Raw genomic sequence first — 20997 nt, 5'->3', positions numbered from 1 at the left:
CACAAGACATTTTTTCAAGTGAGTACAGTAGTGAGATTATAAATCCAAATGGTTGTCCTTCTCTATGATAACACCAAAATTATTACAAATATATCTCAAGCATTAATAATTTAGAAGAGTAACCATTTGGGGTTAATGGCATTTAGTACATACAAACCAGCAGGGACTAACTACATGACAGTCTCAGGCAGCAAAGTAGAGAACTGCTGGGAATGCTTGTGCGATTGATGTGCATTCATTGTGGAGAATTTGTACTGAATGTTGCAATACACTCATATAACCAACTCCCTGGAGAGACAACCCAGTGGTAAAAGCAGCACACTGCATGCTGTAAAATACTATGATTTTTGACTACAGCAGAAAAAATACTCCTTCAACATAAGTATTTTTTTTACAGTGTGAAATGCTTAAGGCTGCAAAGCAACCAAAATGTGTGTGTCTGAACCATGGCTGTCTATCCCTAAATCTTCTAAAGTCCTCCAGTATCATTCCAGAATCATTCCAGACATTTTATCAATATACAGGAATATCTGAATCATAACAATGAGCCTTGCACATAAAGCAGAACTAAAGGCTGGAACTGCATTTCAATTATGGATTATACATTGTTGCTGGCACTACTCAAGTAGCAGGCAGGGTTGCCAAAGAGAAAAACTACTTCTTTCAAAAATTAGCTATTATTTTATAAAATACTTATTTTATCTCATGTCTGGACTCTTCTGTCATTTGAAAGGCCATAGTTTGTTTAGCTAAGGCATCGATGAGAAGACCTAAAATATATAAATGTATAAACGCCCCTAGAAATTTGTCCATAGCTCATTACTCTTACACTGGCCGGTAAAACAAAGCAGTCTGCACACTGAACGACACATATGCACGAGTTTCTGCGTGTATTTAAGCTTCCTATTGTCTAATCATGCAATTCTGCAGCTTAGCTGCTCACCTGCCTCCTGTAAAGGTGCAAAACAGGATCCTGAATGACCTAATAGAAAAGGTTACATAAAACACATATTCAATGCTTTCTAGACAATGTACTCCTCCAAGTGAATTCAGCAACAGCAGAGAGCAGACAATATAAAAATACATTATTATATTTTCGTGATAAATAACTATCAGTTTCAAAATCTGTGGTGGATGATGCCATGTCTAGTGTTCAGGTAGATTTAAAAAGAATTCTGTGAAAAAAATCAAGTGATATCACAGCTAATGAGACTACTTAATTCATGCTGAGAAATATAAAGCTGGTAAATTGTAGTAATGAAAGTAGAGGTGAACCTGAAACTGTTATTCATTTTATAAAATGAAGGTACAACTTTTTAATGGACACTATACCAGACCCTGTTTAAGGTCTCAAGAGCAGAAATTGAAACACATAGAATCAAGTGTCCCTTTGCATGGAACAACCAGTTGCAAGGAGTATCTCATGTAAGTTAGGATGAGATGAGATGGGGCAACTAATGAATAAATGAATAGGGTAAAACAGGAGGTAACAAGTTTAGCATAAAATAATGACTGAGATAGAGGTGATAAGTCAAACATTCCTATGTATGTTCTTTCTACACAAGGAAAACTTGGTTTAAAGAAAAGAATAAATTAAACTCAAGATAAAATTAGTATATGGGTTTTAAAGGTTTAAAAAAGTAGAATGCAGTTTTTCCAGTTCTTACTTCCACAACAAAAGCAAAGCCCATGAGATACAGTTATGTCATACAGCCTTATTGGTTAAGCAGTATAGGTGAAAGATTTTATTAAAATATAAACAGCATTCTGTCAACAAACTATGTGATAAGGAATCAGACAAAGGAAATCCTGGGTCTGTACATACTCAGGTTTTTATATTCATGAAATACTGTAGAAATTGATCAAGAAAAGCCCAAGAAGGTAGCAAAACTAAGAGATACAAACAGACTGCTTTGGAGAGATGTATCTGCATTTCAGTTTGTAAGTGTTGGAGATTTGACAGATAAATGCCATGCAGAATTCTGTAAATTTACCCTTGCATGCATCTGAAGGTCAGAAACAGCAATCAAGTCACAACAATAGCACCTCTAAGAGGCACAGCTGTGAACAACCAACATTAGAATATTCTATTCTAATAAAGAACATTTCTGCACACCAAATACTTTATCTGGAAAGAACTATCAGAAGTGCCTTAGGCTACACTAAGAATAATGTTGGGAATGAAACAGGAGCTACAAGAAATGTTCTTCAGCTTGCCTGAACTCTGTAGCCATCATTCTGTGAAACTAGAGATCTCTTTGTAATTTGGAATCACCTGGTTTTCCATGTTTGATTTTTGATATTGTCATCTTGCTATTTTGGGGAAGAACACTAAAGTCTCACAAAATACGTGATTCTTATGATTTGGGTTCTCGCAGCATTATTTGGGTATAAGAGTCATTCAGAGGGTTCTTTTTGAAACATACAACAAATGACATTAGAAGTAATGCTGGTCTGAACTTCTACCATATTCTGCATGTACGATATCTAGTAGTTTGTCTCTGAGTGCTTCTAACGTTTAAACACTAACTTTTTAATCCTTACACAATTTCTACTGCATGCACAACTACAGTGGGTAAAATGGCAATCAGGGTGGTATTTAATTAAGGTAAAAATAAACTCAAGATGGATTCTTCACTACTGACATGTAAGTGATACTCATATACTCAATGGAAAATAGCGTATCTTTGCAGTTTATCAGTCTCTGCTGTTACAGATCTTGTTTGTGCAACGCTTGTAAAAGATTCCTGGAGGACACTGTATCTACATCTTTTCACCTATGTATCACATGCTTAACAGACACTGTGTCTCCACAGGAAACATTGAAATGGGAGCAGGAGGCATTTCTAAATGGACTTTTATAAATTAAACTTTTACATGCTCTTTATAAATGGGAACAGAAAGTCAGTCTAGAAATTCTTTCTCCTCCCACTCTGATTTCATTAATGCCACATGTTAAGTTCGAAGAGGGAGTAAAGATATTTGGCTTTCTTACAGATAAAAAATAATGTCATATTGTGGATTGTGAGCTGGCACTGGAGCTAGACCATATGTGCCACTACCAAATAAGGGCCCAATCCTGCAGAACACTGAGCAACTTGCAAGGTTTCAATGCCCCATGCAATCTGTCCCTTAGTCTTTATTAGGCTGAAGACAAAACAACATAATAAATCCAAGGTCTCCATAACACAGTGTTCTGCATGACAATTCATAGCTCTGCTTTACAAGCACTTTCACTACAAAGGACAAAGACCTCAAGCAGGTATATTTGTGAGCCCTGAATGAAATTCTTGTAAAAACAATCAGAGATATCAAGTCTCTGGAAGAAAAAAAAAAAAAAAACACACCCAAACTTCTAATATCATAGCAAAAAAAAAATCATAGAGTGAATGAAAACTAAGCTATGAAGCATGATGTGATGCCTCCAGTACTCTTAGATTTTGTCTGTGACACAGCAAATACACCTAGAAAATTTTGATTGGATTTACTCACCTCAAGGAAGAAGTTGACTAGGTATGGATCCTCTTTCAGCTTTGCACATACTATACAGAGAAATTGAATTTCTTCATTTTCTGTTGGTGTTGCCAGAACTTCACCGCACAGCCGGATTAATTTCTGTCACATAAAGAAAAGTGAACAATTAAGACAGAGAGTAATTTTTTTTTTTTTCTAGGAATTCTTTTTCTATATACCTACTATAATGATGTATGATTATTGACTTAAACATTTGCTCTAGATTTAGATTGCTGTGAACAAGGTTTCTTTATTAGTTATGACTTGCATTGCAGTGGCAGTTCAAGGCTCTAATCAGCAATACATTAAAACCAATACTGCACTCCAGCACCTTCTTTAACTCACTTGACAACAGAAGAATTAAAGATACCATTAGCTACAGCAGAGAAGAGAAACCTGTCATGCAAAAATATAGTTTACTTTATATTTGAACAGTACCTGCACTGGTCTATGCACATTTATGTGGGGAAGAAGAGGTTGCTGTATTCTTCCAAGAAGTTTTGTATAAAAAGCCAAAACTTGCTGTTTCATTCCTGGAGGACACTGAAACAAACCAGATGAACAATAACAAAAATATAACAAATGCATAGAGCAACATAGATGCAAATTTGTCACTCAAAATGGCTAATTAAACAGCAATAGTTTACCCTAAATTATTTTTTTAAAAATCCTCATCTGTTAACACATTACTTTTATCGACATTAACAGAGATCAACAGAAAATGTTGCATCTCATTACTGTTTTCTTTTTCAAATCATTCATACTTTCAGTTAATTGCTCTAGTGCAGCCTTCTACCAGTCCTTCCAGGAAACATTCCCTATCAATACACTGATATGGGGAAATCAACTCTGAATTAATTGGCTACAAGTCAGCTGTCTTTTACGGTACTGTGCCACAAAATCCAACAATTCAGTGAGTTGGTATGTAAGAATATACAATGATAAACTATAAACATCTTGATGTCTACAAAAGGTTTTTTAAATTCATGAGAGACCCTTGTTCTCCTGTCCCCTATGCACTACATCACATGACAGTGCTTTGTGATCTCCATGAGATCCGATGGCCTGTGGTCCTTTTATGTACCTTTGTTTCTAGCTAAATCCCCCTGACTCTAATGTGTTCTACCATGTTAATAAATGTTGTCATTCCACTGGTTAATTTTAACTCACATCATTTCCCTCATCTGGCTCATGGCACAGGTGAATGGAGCATGGGTGGCAACAGCCAGGAATGACAACTGCCTAAACTGCTTCTCCTGCCCAGGTAATTATCCCTAGATTATTAATTCCTAATTATTACTGAGTTGTCAAGCAATCTATTGAAAAGAATGGTGAAATATGTACAAGTAGGGGCCATCTACAATAATGTAGTAAGTCTAAGTGATCGCTGTGAAAGGACATTATTCTTTTTGCAACAGATCTTTACAACATCTTGCAAGCACTGAACCGTGCGTTTACTTCAGATGTATCAACTCACAAGTGGCAAAGTATGAAGACAGGCTGTACAAGAATTGCTTGTACAGGCATTGTACATTGCATGAGTGCAGAATGACTTCTCTCAGCTCTTAGAAACAGCTCTTAGAAACATACTACTAATTACCCACTTCACATATGTCACCATTTCATGTTAGTTTCTTGACAAAATTTATAGATTATTGAATGAGATGTATTTCTGAGCAAGTATTTTCAATACATCAGGTATCTTAGCCTGATCTTAGGACAGCTGGTATAGCAACAGGAATTGTAGAGCTCTGGTCCTTCCAGAGCAAGGAACATCCCAGGCTCAGACAGCTAGTACCCTACCTTGTCTATATATGTAAAAATGAGTAGATTAAAAATTCATGACAACGTGTAAAAGACTGACAGACTGAAACCCTGGAGAGCTACATTTATCCTTAGTACAGAATACACCACGCTTTCCTAACTGCATCTGCATCATGATACAAAAAGTTCTAGCACAAGGACTGCCAAGTTAATTCACCGATCCATCCAACCCCATACATTTCAGCTCATAAGTCTGCCAAGAAAGATAGCAACAAGAACGCACCAAGACCATGAAGCTAATTTCACATGTGCCACAAAGCAAACATGAGAAGAACCAGGTAACATTGCCAAGGGTTGCATTCATAACAATGACCAGGATATGAAAGCTGTCTGGGGATCAGCGTAAATTATTGCTTTCTGACATGAAAGTCCTTCTGAGCAGTAACTCATCACATTCACAAAAATTAAACAGAATTTGTATTTAATACACTTTTCACCTAAGAATCTCTCAACACTTAACAAAGGACAGGAGATAATAACTGTCTTGTAGAAGCCAGAAAAGTTCTAGACGGAACAAAAATGTTTCTACTACTCCTAGCTTCACGCAGTCAATATTATCAGTGTGGTGAGTAACAAATCTCAGGGTTCTGCCTTAGTCAGCACCTCACTGGTTGTCTCATTTTGATGACACTTGTAAAAGACTGTTATTTGTAGTACGTTGGCAACATAAGCAAACAGCTATTTGCTAGAGTTCAGTGTGCCATGCTACCACCTACTGCAGAACCTCAGTCCTAATTCAATTAGGAGCTCACACAAAAGATAATCTGCTCTGCTGAGAAGTACATACATCAGCTTTTCCTAGTGTGTAGAGCGTCTCCAAAATCTTGTGATGTAGCAAATATTCCATACATGGTCCTGTTTCACCTGATTCCCTCTCACTTTCTTCTTGAAGCAGAATATCCAACATCTGTTCCAGGTGAGAAGGAATATTGGTATCAGTCACAGGAGCTTTGTCATCTAAATAGAAGAGATGTGCAATTAAGAAACATTAAAATACTGTCCTCGCTCATCTGAAGTTCGGTTATAAATTTAAAGATTTGAAAACACGGCAACTCATTTAAAGACTCTTAAATGTAGTAAGTTTTTTAACATGCCTTAAATTGAATTTTCAGAACCATAACTGGAAATGTAAACTGGAGTATGCATTAGGCAGATATCTAACCTCACAATGGAGAAAAGGTGAAATGACAAATTTCAAAATATGCATTAATTACACAACCAAAAAGGAAAACTTTTACAGCCAGAAAACAAGCTTAGGGAGAGAAAGGTTCAACTCTCAATCTTCCGGTTAGTTATCCACCCTGTCTTAATAACTTCCTCTTTGACTCTTCACACAGTATTCTGAAATCTATACACAGCCTCTAACATCAGCTTAATCTGCAGCTGATCAGTCCCTTTACAAACCAGATAAGTAAATAAATTATTTTTCTAATAATAACAACAAAGAAAACTCAAACTCTATGCTGTTTATTCCTCAGAAGTTCTTACAGTTGCCTTTTATACTTTCTGCATTAAGAGAGCAGTCTGTCAAACTTTATGAAGGAAAGGGTAAGACTGATTTCATTATACTGAAGTCAGGAAACTGCTGTGGATTTATGCCACCGGCAGGGGAGCTGGTGTTAACATGTTGCAGGGCACATCCACATGTGGAGATTTTCCTTTTTATTTTTTTCAGCTAAATTCTCCTTGAACAACTATCCCACTAGGGAAATGTTTACTACTTCTTATGCAATAATATAAAAATAACTGTCACTTGCATGCAAATGGCAACAAGATCACAAAGGAAAACTGCCATGTCAGAGTGATTTTGGTCTCCACCACAACCTCCAGTTAGCCTAGTGTTCTGCTTGAACTTCCTAGGCATCATTCGCAGTATATCCACTGAGTGGAAACTTGTTTCTCATAAGACTTTTGAAAATCTGGGAGAAAGGTCAGCTTTTATTCTGCACCACATAATCACAGGTATCAGCTTTCTCCTACCACCCTGTCACTTCTAGCTTGGGAAACATCACACAGTGTTCCAAAAGATGGGTATTTAGAACCAAGGGTCGAGTTTCAGCTTGTAAGAGTAAATATTGATCTAAACAAGATCACCACTCCCAGACACAAACACGATTCAACAGCCAGTCTAGGAGAAATGCAGAACTAGTAAGTTTGAGGAAAGCATGGTAACATTCACTTTTAAAACTTAATAGTTTGATAACTAGAACTTATAAATTTAAATGTTGCATAACTGTTGTAGGAGACCAGGGAAAAGTTTAAGAAAAAACAACTACAGCCATATTTCATTAGTATACCTATTTTTTATAAGAGCAAAATAAGATCTGGCTAAATTTTAACAAAATGTGTTCTAAATCTGTTCACAAATTCACTTTTCAGAGTGATGTTATCAAAATACGTTTAACGGAGGCAAGACACTAGAGAAAAAATACCTTATACTGAGTACACATAATTCATATATGTCTGGTAAAATCTATGAACACAAAATTACTTTTGTTAAAATCTTGGAAAGAAAAAAGAAAATCCCTGAAGGAAAACAATAAAAATGTTAACAGCAGGGATTACATTTCTGTACTTGTCTGTTTAGATTAAACAGAATATGTGATGACAGAAATTGGGTCAGATGTGAAAGGGTGCAATTCTCTACATGGTACTCAGGAAAGAAGAACTTCCCCCTCAACTGCTTTTCATGCCTCCATTTTAAAGGCTGAATGGAGGTACACAATATTTTTCATTAATAATTATTATTATTGGTATTTTGATAAAAAACGAGTCATTTTAGTAGTTCTTAATCTTTACTTTTTAACAACACTGAAACTGGGAATTCTAGTTTTCACAAAAGAGACAAAACCAAATGTTTTCTTCTTTTACCTGATGTCTCTATGTAGTAATGGGTGATTGCTTTCCAGTGGTAAACAAAATCTTCTTGTAAAGGAAGGGAAGGTGCGAGCTATGGGGAAAAAAAACAAAACAAAACAAAAACCAGTTAGGAATAAAATAAACATATTTCCTCAGAGATTAAATTGAATTTTATCTTATACTTGGAAGTAAACTGCCACAGACTAGTGCTACTCTGTGCTCTTTTACCTTTAACAAGGACTACATACATTATTCATGGTATGAGCCCCATGCCATATTGCCTAGCTTGTGAACATCAATAACAACCTCTATGATGTCTCTATGACGAGACAATCTATTTGAAGCAACAAAAGCAACTGCTCATATAGCAAAGCTACACTACAAATGTAGGTTTGCATTGTTTAGATCTTAGAGTTTTGTCCTGTAAGAAAACATCATGTTCTCTTACATCTGCTCTTGATGCCATCTTCCCTTTCTGTATGCTCTGTTCTCCTCTCTCCCTCAAAAATACCAGTTAGCTGCTTCATACAGTTTTCGACATGCCTTTTTTTTCTGTTACCCACAACTGCTAAAAGATCTTTGTTTCTTTTTTTTTTTTTTCCACATCAGGCCCATCCCCAGAGCTTAACAAGGTTGTTATTTTTTTTTATTTTTAACAAACATATTTCTTATTTCATTTTTGAAAGAAAAGGAAGTTTCTTCTTTTCTGGAGGAATTTGGGGTGGCTGGCTGGGCGTGACTGGCATCCAGGAATAACACACTGCAAGAACGGAACACAGCTTCCCACGCAGTCAACATCAGTACTGCTCCTTCCTCACCCAGCTTGCGGACAGGGTGCCCTGAGGCCTATTACACCACAGGCACAAACAACTACTACACCACAGGCAGCATGTGAAAAAAGGATCACGATCATTTTACCAGTCTGCTCTCCAAAGCAAGAGTTGAGGAATCACTGTTGTTGAGGTCACACTGAATTTGTGACCACAATATAAAACGTTCAGAGCTGGTAAAATCAGGAATCTGACAGGGAAAAGGCCTACCACTCAACAGATCATATGAGCGTCTTGTTGTTCCTGAGGTTTAATCCTACTTCTTGCTTAATTGTTTTGACAATCAAGTCCTCATGTCATTCTTCTATAGGCAATCCTGAAATAAAGGATTATCACTTAACATGATGGTAGCAGTGAAATCCGCGGGCAGAGAGAATCCCATGTATAAGCTGGTGTGTCCATTTTGGAAGGGTAGGGAGTTGAACCATCCCAACAAGCTATGGAGTCCAGTCCTCCAGAGACTCACAGAGTGCCTGAGGTTGGTAGGGACCTCTGGAGCTCATCTGGCCCAGCCCCCCTGCTCAGGCATGGCTACCTGGAGGCAGCTGCCCAGGATCACGTCCAGACGGCTTCTGAATATCTCAAAGGATGGAGATTCCACAACCTCTCTGGGACCTGTGCTTGGTCACCCTCACAGTGAAAAAGTCTTCCTCCCAGAAGCTACAGATCCCACATTTGAGATTAATAACTCTGAATTTGTCTAGTGTCTCCTCGTAGGGCCTAAAAAGTGCTGAGTTGCCTCAGTTCTTGGACAAACGGAAGCACAGGGCTCAGACATCTGTATACTCTTCACTGAGTAGGGTTGATCTCTTTGAAAAAGCCTTGGAAGTTTTCTACATCAGTCTTTTCTTCTCCTTGAATGTAATGACACTTAAATTTATCTTGGTAAAGACATGAAGCCCAGTATATGAACAGCATGCCCTGCCATGATAAGAAAGTGGAATGCTAATTGTTAACGACCCTTTGCACACGGAACTTTGAAATGCAAGACTTTAAAAGAGTTGTGGTGCTTGACAACTATCTACGCCAGCATCCTGCATGGAAATGTGCCCTCACAAATGGCAACTAGGAAACCAAACTGGCATTGCTTATTCATTCCCTGACACTCTGTGGACTCATTAAGTCTTCCATATTTCCATGGCTAGGCACTGAGGGTGGCACTTTAGCACACCAGCCACCAGAGAATAAATATCAGGACACCGTTCACTGGACAAAACTAGTTTATCTTGCTATGAAGTTTACTAAGTTATTGAAATTCAGAAGAATAACTGAACAAACTGAAGACCGAGCATGATATTTTGTATCATGCTTCATATGTCAGGCTTGCTGCTGTAGATGTGTATTTCAAGCAGTATCATGATCCTTTTGCATCTTTTTGGAATAAAACTATACTAAAACCTCAACCTCCACCTGATGAATAGCACAGAGCCCAGTTCTGAGGAATAACAGCCCTTTCAGACCGCTCTATTTCCAAAGTAACACGATAGATAACATTAAAGATTTATCCTTGACTGATGTGATTTTCCTCTCCACTTCTTCCAGCCTCATCTGCCTCAAGATGAATTTAGTGCCTCTGAGCAGTGCCAGGAAAAGGATTTCATTTCTCGGCACTGTCAACAATTTATCCGCGGCGGGAGAGAATTGTGGATACAGACATTCTCCCTCCCAACAAACACCTCCAGGGACTCCTCTCAGAGGTGAAAAGGTAATTCAGGGACAGGTCCTGTCCTTTTTAATTAAAATACTCAGTGATTTCACAGCGTCTTGTCTGATTGAGGACTACAAAACAGAGATACTAAACAGAGATACCATTAGCACATGTTTGCACCGTGCAGGTGCACATGCATGCGCACCGGGAATGTGCCACCAACCTGGCTACCAACTGGACCTGGTGATACATAGCTGTGGGAGCTTCGTCTGCATTGGGCTACCAGACTCACCAACTCCAAACAATACAGAAAAACTGTACTTCTTTCCTTGTTAGCTAGTACCCCCATCCCCAAATACTCCCACTCCCAAATTCCTCTTCCCACTGCAGATGGACCTAATATAAATCTGCCTTTTACAACACAGCTATTCCAGGGAGTATTTAACAGAGACGGAACTCCAGCAACACTATGTATTATTCTGAGAGAACTGTTTTACTAACAAAAAAATGAAAAAAATACCCTAACCTTCTTAACTGAGTTATTCAGACACAAAATCAAGGTAAAGACCAAGACTAAGATACAGGCTCATACACAAACGAAGACCAGCACTGGAAAGCATCAGAAAAATGTAAGCTCCCAAACATGTGGTTGACGTGCTTTAACCCTATCAGGACAGGTAATTCTTGTATGAAGTTGTAGTTTCTATTTTAGGCCAAATTTTTAGCTACCAGCTGAGATTAAATATATGTTACAGTTGCCAATCTGAATAATCACTCTTTTGTAAAAGTACACACACTTGTGTAAAGATTCTGAAGCACAACAACATTCATTGTGAAGGCCATTAATTCCTGCTATTTGTTTAATTTGAATGAACTGCCTTAAAAGTACTTATTTCTCACGGTTATATTAATTCATTTTGATGCAATTGCACATGTTCTTACTAATTTTGAGCTATCCATTTATAATCTCAAAGTAAAGTTCTCCTCCTTTGGGGAAAAAACCCCAACATCTTAAAGACTGCAGTGTAGGTGTTGGTATACCAAATAGCCAAAACCCACTGAACACTACTAAAAGCCAGCCCATTTGAGCAGACATTGATTAGCTCTTCCATCTGGTCCCCAACTCCAGTAGTCGAGCTCCCTGGGAGTGAGCGAGTGAGTCTTCTCATTTTCAAGCTAAACTTAACACATGCTGCCTTATCATTCTGGTGACAATACGTTACTAATGATCGAACCCCCTCCTTCCGGGAAAAGTGCTGTTCTCAGGAAAACTAGAGATCTTTGACCAGAACTATAGTTTGCCTGTTATAAAATCTGTCCAAAATACAATTCCACGCAGTTTTCAAAAGTATACAGAAGTTGCCTTTAGACAGGAAAAAAAATAATATCAAGAGCAAAGAAACCTATAAATATTTCGTATTTAACAGCAACTCCTTTGTGCATGTAAAAACCATTGACATATTTTTCATGTATACTTTTCAGAAGAAAAGAATGGAAACAATGGATGCTGGTGATATCCCTCAATCTTTTGAACTGTTTACAAAGTAAAGAAAACACTGTATAAAAGAATAACAGGTAGTGTCTGGTCAGATGCCAGAGTGAAAGAGAAAGCAGAAACTGGGTCAAAGAGAAATGAAGTGGAAGTGCATGCACACTCCCCTGACTGAAACAAGGGAAACTACATAAGTCACTCGATGTTTTTCTTCGATCTTACTACTTTATGAGTGTGAATGTTTGCCCTGAGGGAAAATCTGAAACAGGACTAATGCTTGAAGGTTTACTTTATTTCTTCAGATGATGAATTCAAGATTTATAATGGTCACTGCTTTCATATATAAAATTAAGACTGCACATGCTTGCAAGCCATGCATTAAATTTTGTCATCATAATTTGCTAACAGCAGCAGAACATTAAAACAATCAGTAATGTGAGGTCATTACATGAAATAAAGAGGGTTCAAGAAGAATAAATCTTGTTCTGAGCAGTTATGCAATTAACTATTTTGAAGCAGTACTTGTAGCAAGTGACTCAATTTCTTTCAAAGACCAGTTTTTCCTCAAAACATGAACAGAAAAGAAGCTACTTAAAAGCATGTTAAGGTACCAGTGTAAGAGACACAGTGGAATATTAGGTTGGTAGAGAGGGGTCCCAAAAATGTGCAACAGACACAAAGATCTAAATTCACTCCCAGATACTGTGAGTGATACAAATAATCTTGTTTGACAGCAGATTGCAAAATTCAAACCAACCAAAATCATATTTTTCCTGCTCAAGGTACACAGCTCAAAAACATCCTTTTGAGTTGACTATTAAGATGAAACATCTCCTCAAAGCCCAAATCAAACAGAAACAAAAGTCCTTTCAACAGCAAGTGACCACTTTACAGACAAGCTATTTTGTCTACGGAAACATGAATCAAGAGGACAAGATAGGGGAAATAAAGGACTGCTTTTTTATTGTACACTACAGTTTGTATCATGCTGAAAACGCAGCACACCTACAATATGTTGGGATAAAAGTATACCAACAATGCATAGCAAACATCTTGGGGACAAGCCACACATAAACTGTCACAGATTCATTAACACCATAAAGCAACAACATTTCTATTCTGCTCTGAAGCAAGGTAACAGAACAAAGACTGCAGTACCCTCCACCATCCTCACCAACCCACACAACCCAGGTTAAGGATCCTTTATTGGGACAATACCACCGCTGCGTTTGCTCATCTGGATGCTGCAGAGAAATCCAGAAAGGGCAAAAATACCTAAAATACTGGCAGGATTGATATATGATAAGAGGTGGCAAAAATTAGGATTCAGTTGTAATGAAACTTGGAAATATAATTTCACACACTTGGATAATTTAAGCAGAAAAGACTGAAAGTTTTGAGTTATTCAAGAAAAAGTCTAATAAAAAGCAACTGGTCCCTTATGGTTTGCCTTATCACATTCTGTTATGAAGACAGTCAATTACAGAGTGGTACACTCACAGTAAGTGAAAGGCAAATACTTCTATGTGTATTAGACTGTCGACCTTTGGAACGCGTCATAGTTCAGAGATGGCATAATGAGGGTAAGATAACAACGATTATCTAATAACACAGGAACTCTTACTATTTAAATGCATTTCTAAAGTCGGCAGGCCAGCAGGCCCTGAGGCAGGACAGGAGCCTTATATAAGTGATGTGCAGGAGAAAGGACAGGGGAGAAGGGCTACCTGAACAATTCTGATTTAAAGTAGTCCTACCAATGGAAGCTAAGCTTAGGCACATCAAGTGTATTTAACTGTCCAGCTCATCTGAAAACTGTACTGCTGCAACTGAATTCCTCTGGGAGGTAGGCACGCAAAACCTTTGAGAATTTACATCTTAGTTACCAGTTCTGTTGATGATATTCAATGTTGAAACAGATTCCACTTGAGGCTGCACACACAAGCTATACTTGCTCCACAGCAGTAACAGCAAGCAAAAACGATGCCCTGAAATCTCTAGGTTCGGAGAACAGCAGGCAGCCTCAAGGTGGTCTTCTCTAATATTTAGGATTTGCACCAATTTTCATATTCAGAATAGCAAAGCTAAGTAGCCCCCATAGTTTCATTAGAGAACAAAACAATTTAAAGTCACATACAGTCCCAAAACTCCTTAAAAGTTTCTATTTCTCAGCTCTGTCTTTGAATTAGTGGGTCAAACTTCCTAGATACAGTAAGAAACATTCCTAATATCCTCTTGCTTTTGCGATTCTGTGTTTCATTCCTAGCATGTGGTGCTTGGTATTTGTCACAACCCTGTAGATGCAATTTAGTGCAGTACTTATTATTAGGAGATCCATCACAGCGGTGTTAGCAGAATGAAGTAATTCTAAAAGGGACAACATATAGCATGTCGTTTGATAGCAATCACTTGCAAAATGTTATCAAACTGTTTCTGGCTTTTGGGGGGCGGGTTAAATGAAAAAAGATTTTCTGGTCCCTGCTATCTCTACTTTTCCCCTTTTCCATTAAACTCATTCATTTTTCCTAGTTTTTTATGGATCTCAAATAAATGCAGTTCTTTTTATTTTTTGTACACATAAATAATGTAAACTTTCTTTTACGAATAACTTGTATTAAATATCCTGAATTGGTAGGCCTGAAAGAATAATTTCTCCTCCACTCCTGCACCTCTCAGTCATCCACTCTTATTCAAAATGTGGCAAAGCTCACCATAACAGGATTTCTTCAGTCAGGCAGCCACTAATTTCCGTTTCTCCTCTGGCCACAGAGAGTTTACAAATAAGTAATTTCATCACTATTTAAAACATTTCTTTCCAACTGCCACTCCACCGCTAAAGAAGAAAACTAGGAATCTGCAATTAATTAATACATGCTTACGTGTAAAACCTGAATAGTCTGCTAAAGACTGAAGAACTACAGGCACACATGAAGTCAAGCATATGCTTCAGTATTTGCAGCATGGAGGCATACATAAATGCACAAAGGCTGTCCCTCACATGAGGCAGGATTTGGCGTGCAGGCTCTTTTTTCAACCATTTCAACCATTTTCCTTCAATGCTTTCCACCTTCACTGCCAGCAGTATTTCACTTCCCGTTTTTAGCACCCAACCCAAGAAGCACCTCTTTAAACTCCGCTCGTCGGTGTCTTGGCTCACTGAGAAAGGTGCTGAAAGCCACACACGTTATTACCAGGACCCCGCCTCACCGAAAAGCAAACAAAAATAAACCGTGTTTATAACGCGCGGCCTACAGAAATGGCAGCCCCAGAAATAGGCCCTGCTGCTTCCCTCTGCCCGGGCGGCAAAGGGCACAGATGTGCAAATCTCCATGACAAAATCTAACTGAACATACATAACCCCGGGTGCCCTCGGCCTCCCTTCCCACCCTGCCCAATTAAAAGAGAAACCAGGGATGAAAACGTTGGTTTGGAAGCGATAACATCACACAAAAGCACCAGAGACGGCGATTGTTGTCTGCTGGCTACGACGAGAGGAAAATCCTGAGGAGTTTCCCGAATTCACATCCTTTCTTATTTGTTTCGCAGGAAGCAGCCGGCACCGGGCCGGGCAAGGGCTGCGCTCCTGCCCGGCGCGGGGCACCGCGGCCTACCAGGAAGCCGCGTTACCGGCGGTGACAGCCCGGAGGCTGCTCCCGCCGCCCGAGGGGGGCTGTGCCGGGGCCGCCCGGGCCCGCCGCGGAGCCCCGGACAGCGGCCGCTCCCGCCTCTCCCGGCATCTCCGGCTCTCGACAGCCCCGGCCGGCTGCGGCACTTCGCTCCCGCCCCGGGCACCGCGCAGGGTCGGGGCCCGCCCGGGCAGCTCGGCCTCCGCCTCCCTGCCCCGCGGCAGGGGCGAGCCGGGAGCGGCGGGGCCGCGGCTGCCGGCGGCTGTGCCGGTTCGGCGGGGCCCCTCGCCGCCGGCCCTGCCCCGGGGAGAGGCGGCGGGGAAGGGGCGCCGCGTTTAGGGAGCGGGCCGAGCCCCCCGCCGCTCCCCCCGGCGGGGCCCGCGCGGCAGCTAGGCCCGGCTCGCATCCCCGGCGCGGCGTGGCCGGGCCCGCCGGCGGCCTTACCGCCTCCACGGCGTGCTGCAGGATGGAGGTGAACTTGGAGAACATCCTGTCCCGCGACTGGAGCAGCCGCTGCCGGGAGGACCGCGAGAGCTCCTCGATCCGCCGCCGCCGCTCCAGGGTGAGGGCTGCATGCGGGGGCCTGGCCGCGGAGATCGGGCGGGCGGGCGGCCGCCGGCTCTGCCTCTCGCTCCCCGGCGGACACCGTGGCACTGACACCGCCGGGCTGCGGCGCCGGCTGCCGAGGCTCCGGGTGTCCGCCCCGGCGCGGCCTGCAGGGGCCGCCACCCCCCGCACGCAGCCGCCGCGCCGCGGGGAGGCCCGGCCGGGCGGCCCGGCTCGGGGCCCGCGGGCCTGGGCAGCCGAGCGCGGCCTCCTCCCGCCCTCCCGTGGCCGGGCGCCCGGAACTGGCGATCGAACCGGGACGCGTGTGTCGGGCCTGCCCAGGGCGGGGACCCTGTGCCGGGCCGCAGGGTGCGGGCAGCGTGGGACGCTGCCAGGGCTGGGAGCGGGCAGCGAGCCCGGGGTGCCCCGGCCAGCCCCTCACCCCTGGGGCAACGCCTGCGCAAGGAGGTGACGGGGCAGGGGCAGCCGCCGCCGTGCCCAGAGGCCCGCCGACAGGCTCCGGTAAAGGCCTCTGGGTCTACACGTTCTGCTCAGCTCCGTGAGGGCTGGGGGACCGCCGCCTCCACCCGCGCCATGCTGGCGGGTGCGGGTGGGAGCAGCCCTGGGGTGGGCGGCCTGAGGCCCGGCTGCCTGGCTGCTGGGTCAGTTGGGACCTGCCACCGTCTGTGAGGCCCTCGGGGAAGCAATGACATGCCACGAAGCAGTGTAAGGGTGATGAGCTCAGGAAGTCAGTGACGTTCTTGTGGCTGCAGGGTGAGAAGTTGGTGCATGGTCCCGGGTGACTGCGGCCCTCCGGGGGCTCGCAGTGTGCCCCGGCAGGAGAGGGCTTCTCGCAGTGTGCGTGTTACCTGTTTCACTGCTCTTTTTTTTCCTCCAGAGCTTTGAAGGAGACAAAGGAGGCCTTATGTCACCTCCAAGCCAGATACTTAAGAGAAAAAGATCATCCCTGCCATTTTCCTGTGCCATGGGAAACGCAGAGGTAAGATGGGGTGAGCAGAGGTTACAGATGTAGCTGGTGGGTGGTGTGATGTTTTGGGAAGAACTACAGCTGGGTGCTGGGCAAATGGAAGTAAAGGGGAACAGCATTGATTTGGCACTCGGGGAGGAGAGTGAACTGTTGGGAAGGTGACGGGCCAGTATGGGAAAGGGAAGACAACCTGTAGTACCAAATGGAGACAAACCTTCTCATTGATTTTTGGAGGTGAATGAACAACTTTCTCATAAGCTAGCGTAGCAGAGAGAGATGAATCAAAAGACAGGACAAAACTATTTAACTGCTGTGTTTTAAATTGTGTTTTTTGGGAAGTCTATGACTGTTGACCTTGTGATGAAGCATTACTAGTGGTTCTGACGTACTGATTGTTGTTACTACCTCCATGCTTTGCAGGTGTGGACAGCTACGGTCCAAGTACTGTATGGAAGTAAATACTGGTTATATGGAATATGGTTATATATGGTTATATATGGTTATATGGTATATGGACACCTTTGCTGAAGGGGCTAAGGACCAGAGCTAGCTATTTCCTTCTCAAAATCCAGACATATCAAATAACATAAATTTAAAAGGTAATTATGTTTGTTTGTTTGTTTTTTTAATCTGCTTATTGTGGGTAATTGTACATTTTCTATATGTGTAGTCATGTGATGAAACATATGTACTATCTCTGTGTTTAAGTAATTATTAACTGGATGGATGCTGCATTTGGAAGGTGCCTATCTTCTATGGTTTAACATTAAACGTTCTGGTAGACTTTTAAAGTATGGTCCAGCAGGCAAAGCCGATTATTAATAATTTATATGTATCTTTTTATATGTAAATACTCGTATTTATTTTTAGATTATAAGTAAAATTCAGGAGTTACATCCAGCCTGCTTATATGGTTTGTATTGCAGGTTTGTACTGGTTTTATTTAAAAAAGAAAAACAAATGACAAGTTGTAGGTTTGAATGCAAACATGTTGTCAGCAAGTGGGCTGAGTAGTGGTACAGCTTTTCTCCCATCAATGTGAGGGTGTTGACCGTGTTAATGGGGACCTTTCCATTCTCTCACCATAGATACCATTTTGGAGCCTGCATCGTTTCTGAAGAAAATGTGGATTTAAGGCACACATGCTTCATTAAGATGTCTAAGAGAACATGGTAATTTAAAATGTTCTTTGCAATCCATTTGTTTTTGCAAAAATGTCTTTTGGGTATGCCTGGGCCTTCCCATCTCTGAGGAGCAAAATGAATAAAGAAACAGTAAGGTATCATGAAGGTATAAAAGGAGACAGTTTTATAATAGTGAGAGTATTCCTAAGCATACCTCACAATTTATGAAATCTTAAGTCACTTCTTCACAGATGGTGAGGTAAAGCTTTTCTAACGCCTGAAGGCCTAACTATTCTAAGAGTGCCTGATGTATATAAAATCATTTTTTAAAAACCAGAAGATTTAATTGTGGTTGAAATTCAGGTTTTTGTTGTAAAAGTGACTTCTTATTAGGACTCCTCAATATGAAATGCCTTGCAGTAAAGAAAACAAAGAAAATAACACAATTATATGATTATCCCTAAACCTATTAAACAAACCGAGTCTCTGCAAATAACCCTGCATTTATTTGCCAATATATTGAGCTTGAATTTGTAGCCACACTGCAGAATCCAGTCTGTGGTGCATATACGTGTTGCAAACTGTAGATGTGGGGGGTTTATGCTCTTCAAAAGTATTCTCAAATTTGTCAAGTATATGGAGGCATTTCTTATTGCTGGGAATATTAGGTAAGTATTGGCAGACCAGTAGTAATGCAAATCACTGGAACTTAATGGAAAAATTATTTCAGCACTGTCAGTGCAAAAGAAGTGACCTCAGCTGAGGTTACATTCTGTTTGGATGCTTCTTGTTCTCACTGGAGGGGATTCAGCTGGAGATGACTCAGTTATGGACAGGCTACCAATGTCATATGCAACAATACATCTTCACCTGCTTATGCTTGATGTTGTTTCCACTGAAATAAACACAAATATTTCTACTTATTTTAATACTCTTGAGAGAAGAGCTCTGCTGGTTTGGGGGTAATTTTTTTTGGCAAGGTAGGGGTTTTTTTGGGGTGGCACACACAGTGAGTGTTTTGCTTGAATGTGAGTTAAGACACTTGCTTGAAAGCAAGGCTGTTTTAATTGATAGAGCTTTTGGGAACTAACTTTTTTCCTTCTTACAAATTAATGAAATTGTCTAGATTAAATCACTTTAAATGGAACGAGACAGTGAGATAATGTGCTAGCCTTTCTATCTGAAAACCTCTCTGCTATTTAGATTGATGGCATGAGGCCAGTCTCTAATGGATGTATTTTTTTACATTACAGAAGAACTTCCTGCAGTTTCGACTTCTGCTTCAGAGAGGTTGAGGATTTGGAAGGTACATTTTTGTACCCCTGAATGAAAACATGCTAGTAGAGCTATGTATAATATCTGTTTGTATTCTGCACAGGAATTTATTGTGTTTATAATTACCAGATTGACATCTATGTTTTCAGTGACTACTTGGATGAAATAAAGAATGAAGTGTTAGCAGCTCAGCATGATCTCTGCTTTTGAGGAGGGCTAAACAGATGTTTGAAATCATCTTCATACCTTTCTGATTCTGGGCTTTATTCTAGAAAGCAAGTATTCTGTGCAGTGGATACCAAACAGCGTACAGTGGGATTGAAGTCCAGACTATGCTTCTCCCAGGTTTCATCAGTGTCTTATATGTAGTACCATACATGCTTCTGTTTGCTGTCATTTTCCATCATGAATTTTCTGGCTGTCTGTGCCCTCAGCTGCGTGCAACACCTTCCTCCTTGCTGATTCACTAGTAGCACCATCTCAAGAGCTCACGCAGTATTTCTTTATATCCCATTTTCAGGCATTTTGTGGCTGTGCATCCTGCTCCACATCTGCACATCTACTCCATCTGTAGAGTCATTCGTCTTCTGATAGGTTACAAATTTCCTAGTCATTAATGTATTGTCTAATTGCTTACCTGTCACATCTGCAAGTGTCTTTTTACACCATCACTCACTGCTGCTGTGGAAGACACAACACTGGGCTGGAAGGACAAATACGCATGCCCTGTAGGCTATTTCTTATGTTTGTACTTCAGTTACGCTCTCTATACTACCCTGCTTTAGCTTATATAATGGATTGTGAAGGAGACCACAAGGAGGTCAGAAGTACATGTTGTCAGTGAAATGAGACATTTATTTTCCAAACACATCATCTTTTCCTCAAATGTTTCTATGTCACTGGAAGTGTTATAATGCAGCCTTTCCTCTATAAGTGAATATATGAATCTTCTGCCATACAGTATCTGCAAGTGTTACCAAATAATAAATTATTGAAACCAGATAAAATACTCTCAAATATGATCAGTTAGACCTTAGCCAGTTTCACTGCCGTCTGCAGGTTAGCAAGGACCACAAGTTTACTTGTAGTGGAAGCTGAAGCAAAGAGGTTAAGGATAAACTTCTGGGTTTATGCTATATCACAGCTTTAATGACTGAAAGAGTCTGAATGTGGTATAAATAGACATAAAACAATTTTGCCCCAAAATACTGCAAAAAAAAAAAATTGAGTGGTCCAGCTGTTATAAACAGGTTCCCTCAATCATTCATCTGT

At 40.9% G+C, this 20997-nt stretch overlaps 2 protein-coding genes across 5 annotated transcripts in view; one reads left to right on the top strand and one right to left on the bottom strand.

Annotated features, from left to right (window-relative positions):
• FHIP2A (FHF complex subunit HOOK interacting protein 2A) overlaps nt 1–16364 on the bottom strand; it is a 36352-nt gene extending 19988 nt beyond the window's left edge. The window contains exons 1-6 of one of the 2 annotated variants that reach the window (XM_074907797.1): nt 16237–16364; nt 8209–8287; nt 6125–6294; nt 3952–4056; nt 3493–3615; nt 944–982 (exon numbers count right to left, since the gene is read on the bottom strand). In XM_074907797.1, the coding sequence (XP_074763898.1) occupies nt 944–982; nt 3493–3615; nt 3952–4056; nt 6125–6294; nt 8209–8287; nt 16237–16281 (561 nt within the window). In that variant the 5' untranslated portion in view covers nt 16282–16364. The remainder of the gene's footprint in view (nt 1–943; nt 983–3492; nt 3616–3951; nt 4057–6124; nt 6295–8208; nt 8288–16236) is intronic. The other variant, XM_074907798.1, reaches the window with a different exon arrangement.
• Nucleotides 16238–20037, top strand: LOC141961154 (uncharacterized). 3 transcript variants are annotated; one of them, XM_074907800.1, is made up of 5 exons: nt 16238–16354; nt 17237–17338; nt 17747–17925; nt 18415–18498; nt 19704–20037. In XM_074907800.1, exons 1-3 carry the CDS (start codon nt 16259–16261, stop codon nt 17852–17854), a joined length of 306 nt encoding a protein of 101 aa, XP_074763901.1. In that variant the 5' UTR covers nt 16238–16258; the 3' UTR covers nt 17855–17925; nt 18415–18498; nt 19704–20037. The 3 variants fall into 3 exon arrangements, 1 of the variants encoding a protein (XP_074763901.1); XR_012633737.1 differs by lacking the exon at nt 16238–16354 and adding an exon at nt 16650–16860; XR_012633736.1 differs by lacking the exon at nt 16238–16354 and adding an exon at nt 16979–17112.
• The last annotated feature ends 960 nt before the right edge of the window (nt 20038–20997 follow it).

Source organism: Athene noctua, chromosome 5 (assembly GCF_965140245.1).
Source record: "Athene noctua chromosome 5, bAthNoc1.hap1.1, whole genome shotgun sequence".
Lineage (NCBI taxonomy): Eukaryota > Metazoa > Chordata > Aves > Strigiformes > Strigidae > Athene > Athene noctua.
Note: the sequence above shows the minus strand (reverse complement) of the source record. Positions and strands in the feature narration are given on the sequence as shown.

Coding starts and splice junctions, on each gene's coding strand:
- LOC141961154 (XM_074907800.1), top strand. CDS start 16,259: ATGGAGGTGAACTTGGAGAACATCCTGTCCCGCGACTGGAGCAGCCGC. Junction 16,355..17,236: donor TCCGCCGCCGCCGCTCCAGG/GTGAGGGCTGCA, acceptor TTTTTCCTCCAG/AGCTTTGAAGGAGACAAAGG. Junction 17,339..17,746: donor GTGCCATGGGAAACGCAGAG/GTAAGATGGGGT, acceptor CATGCTTTGCAG/GTGTGGACAGCTACGGTCCA.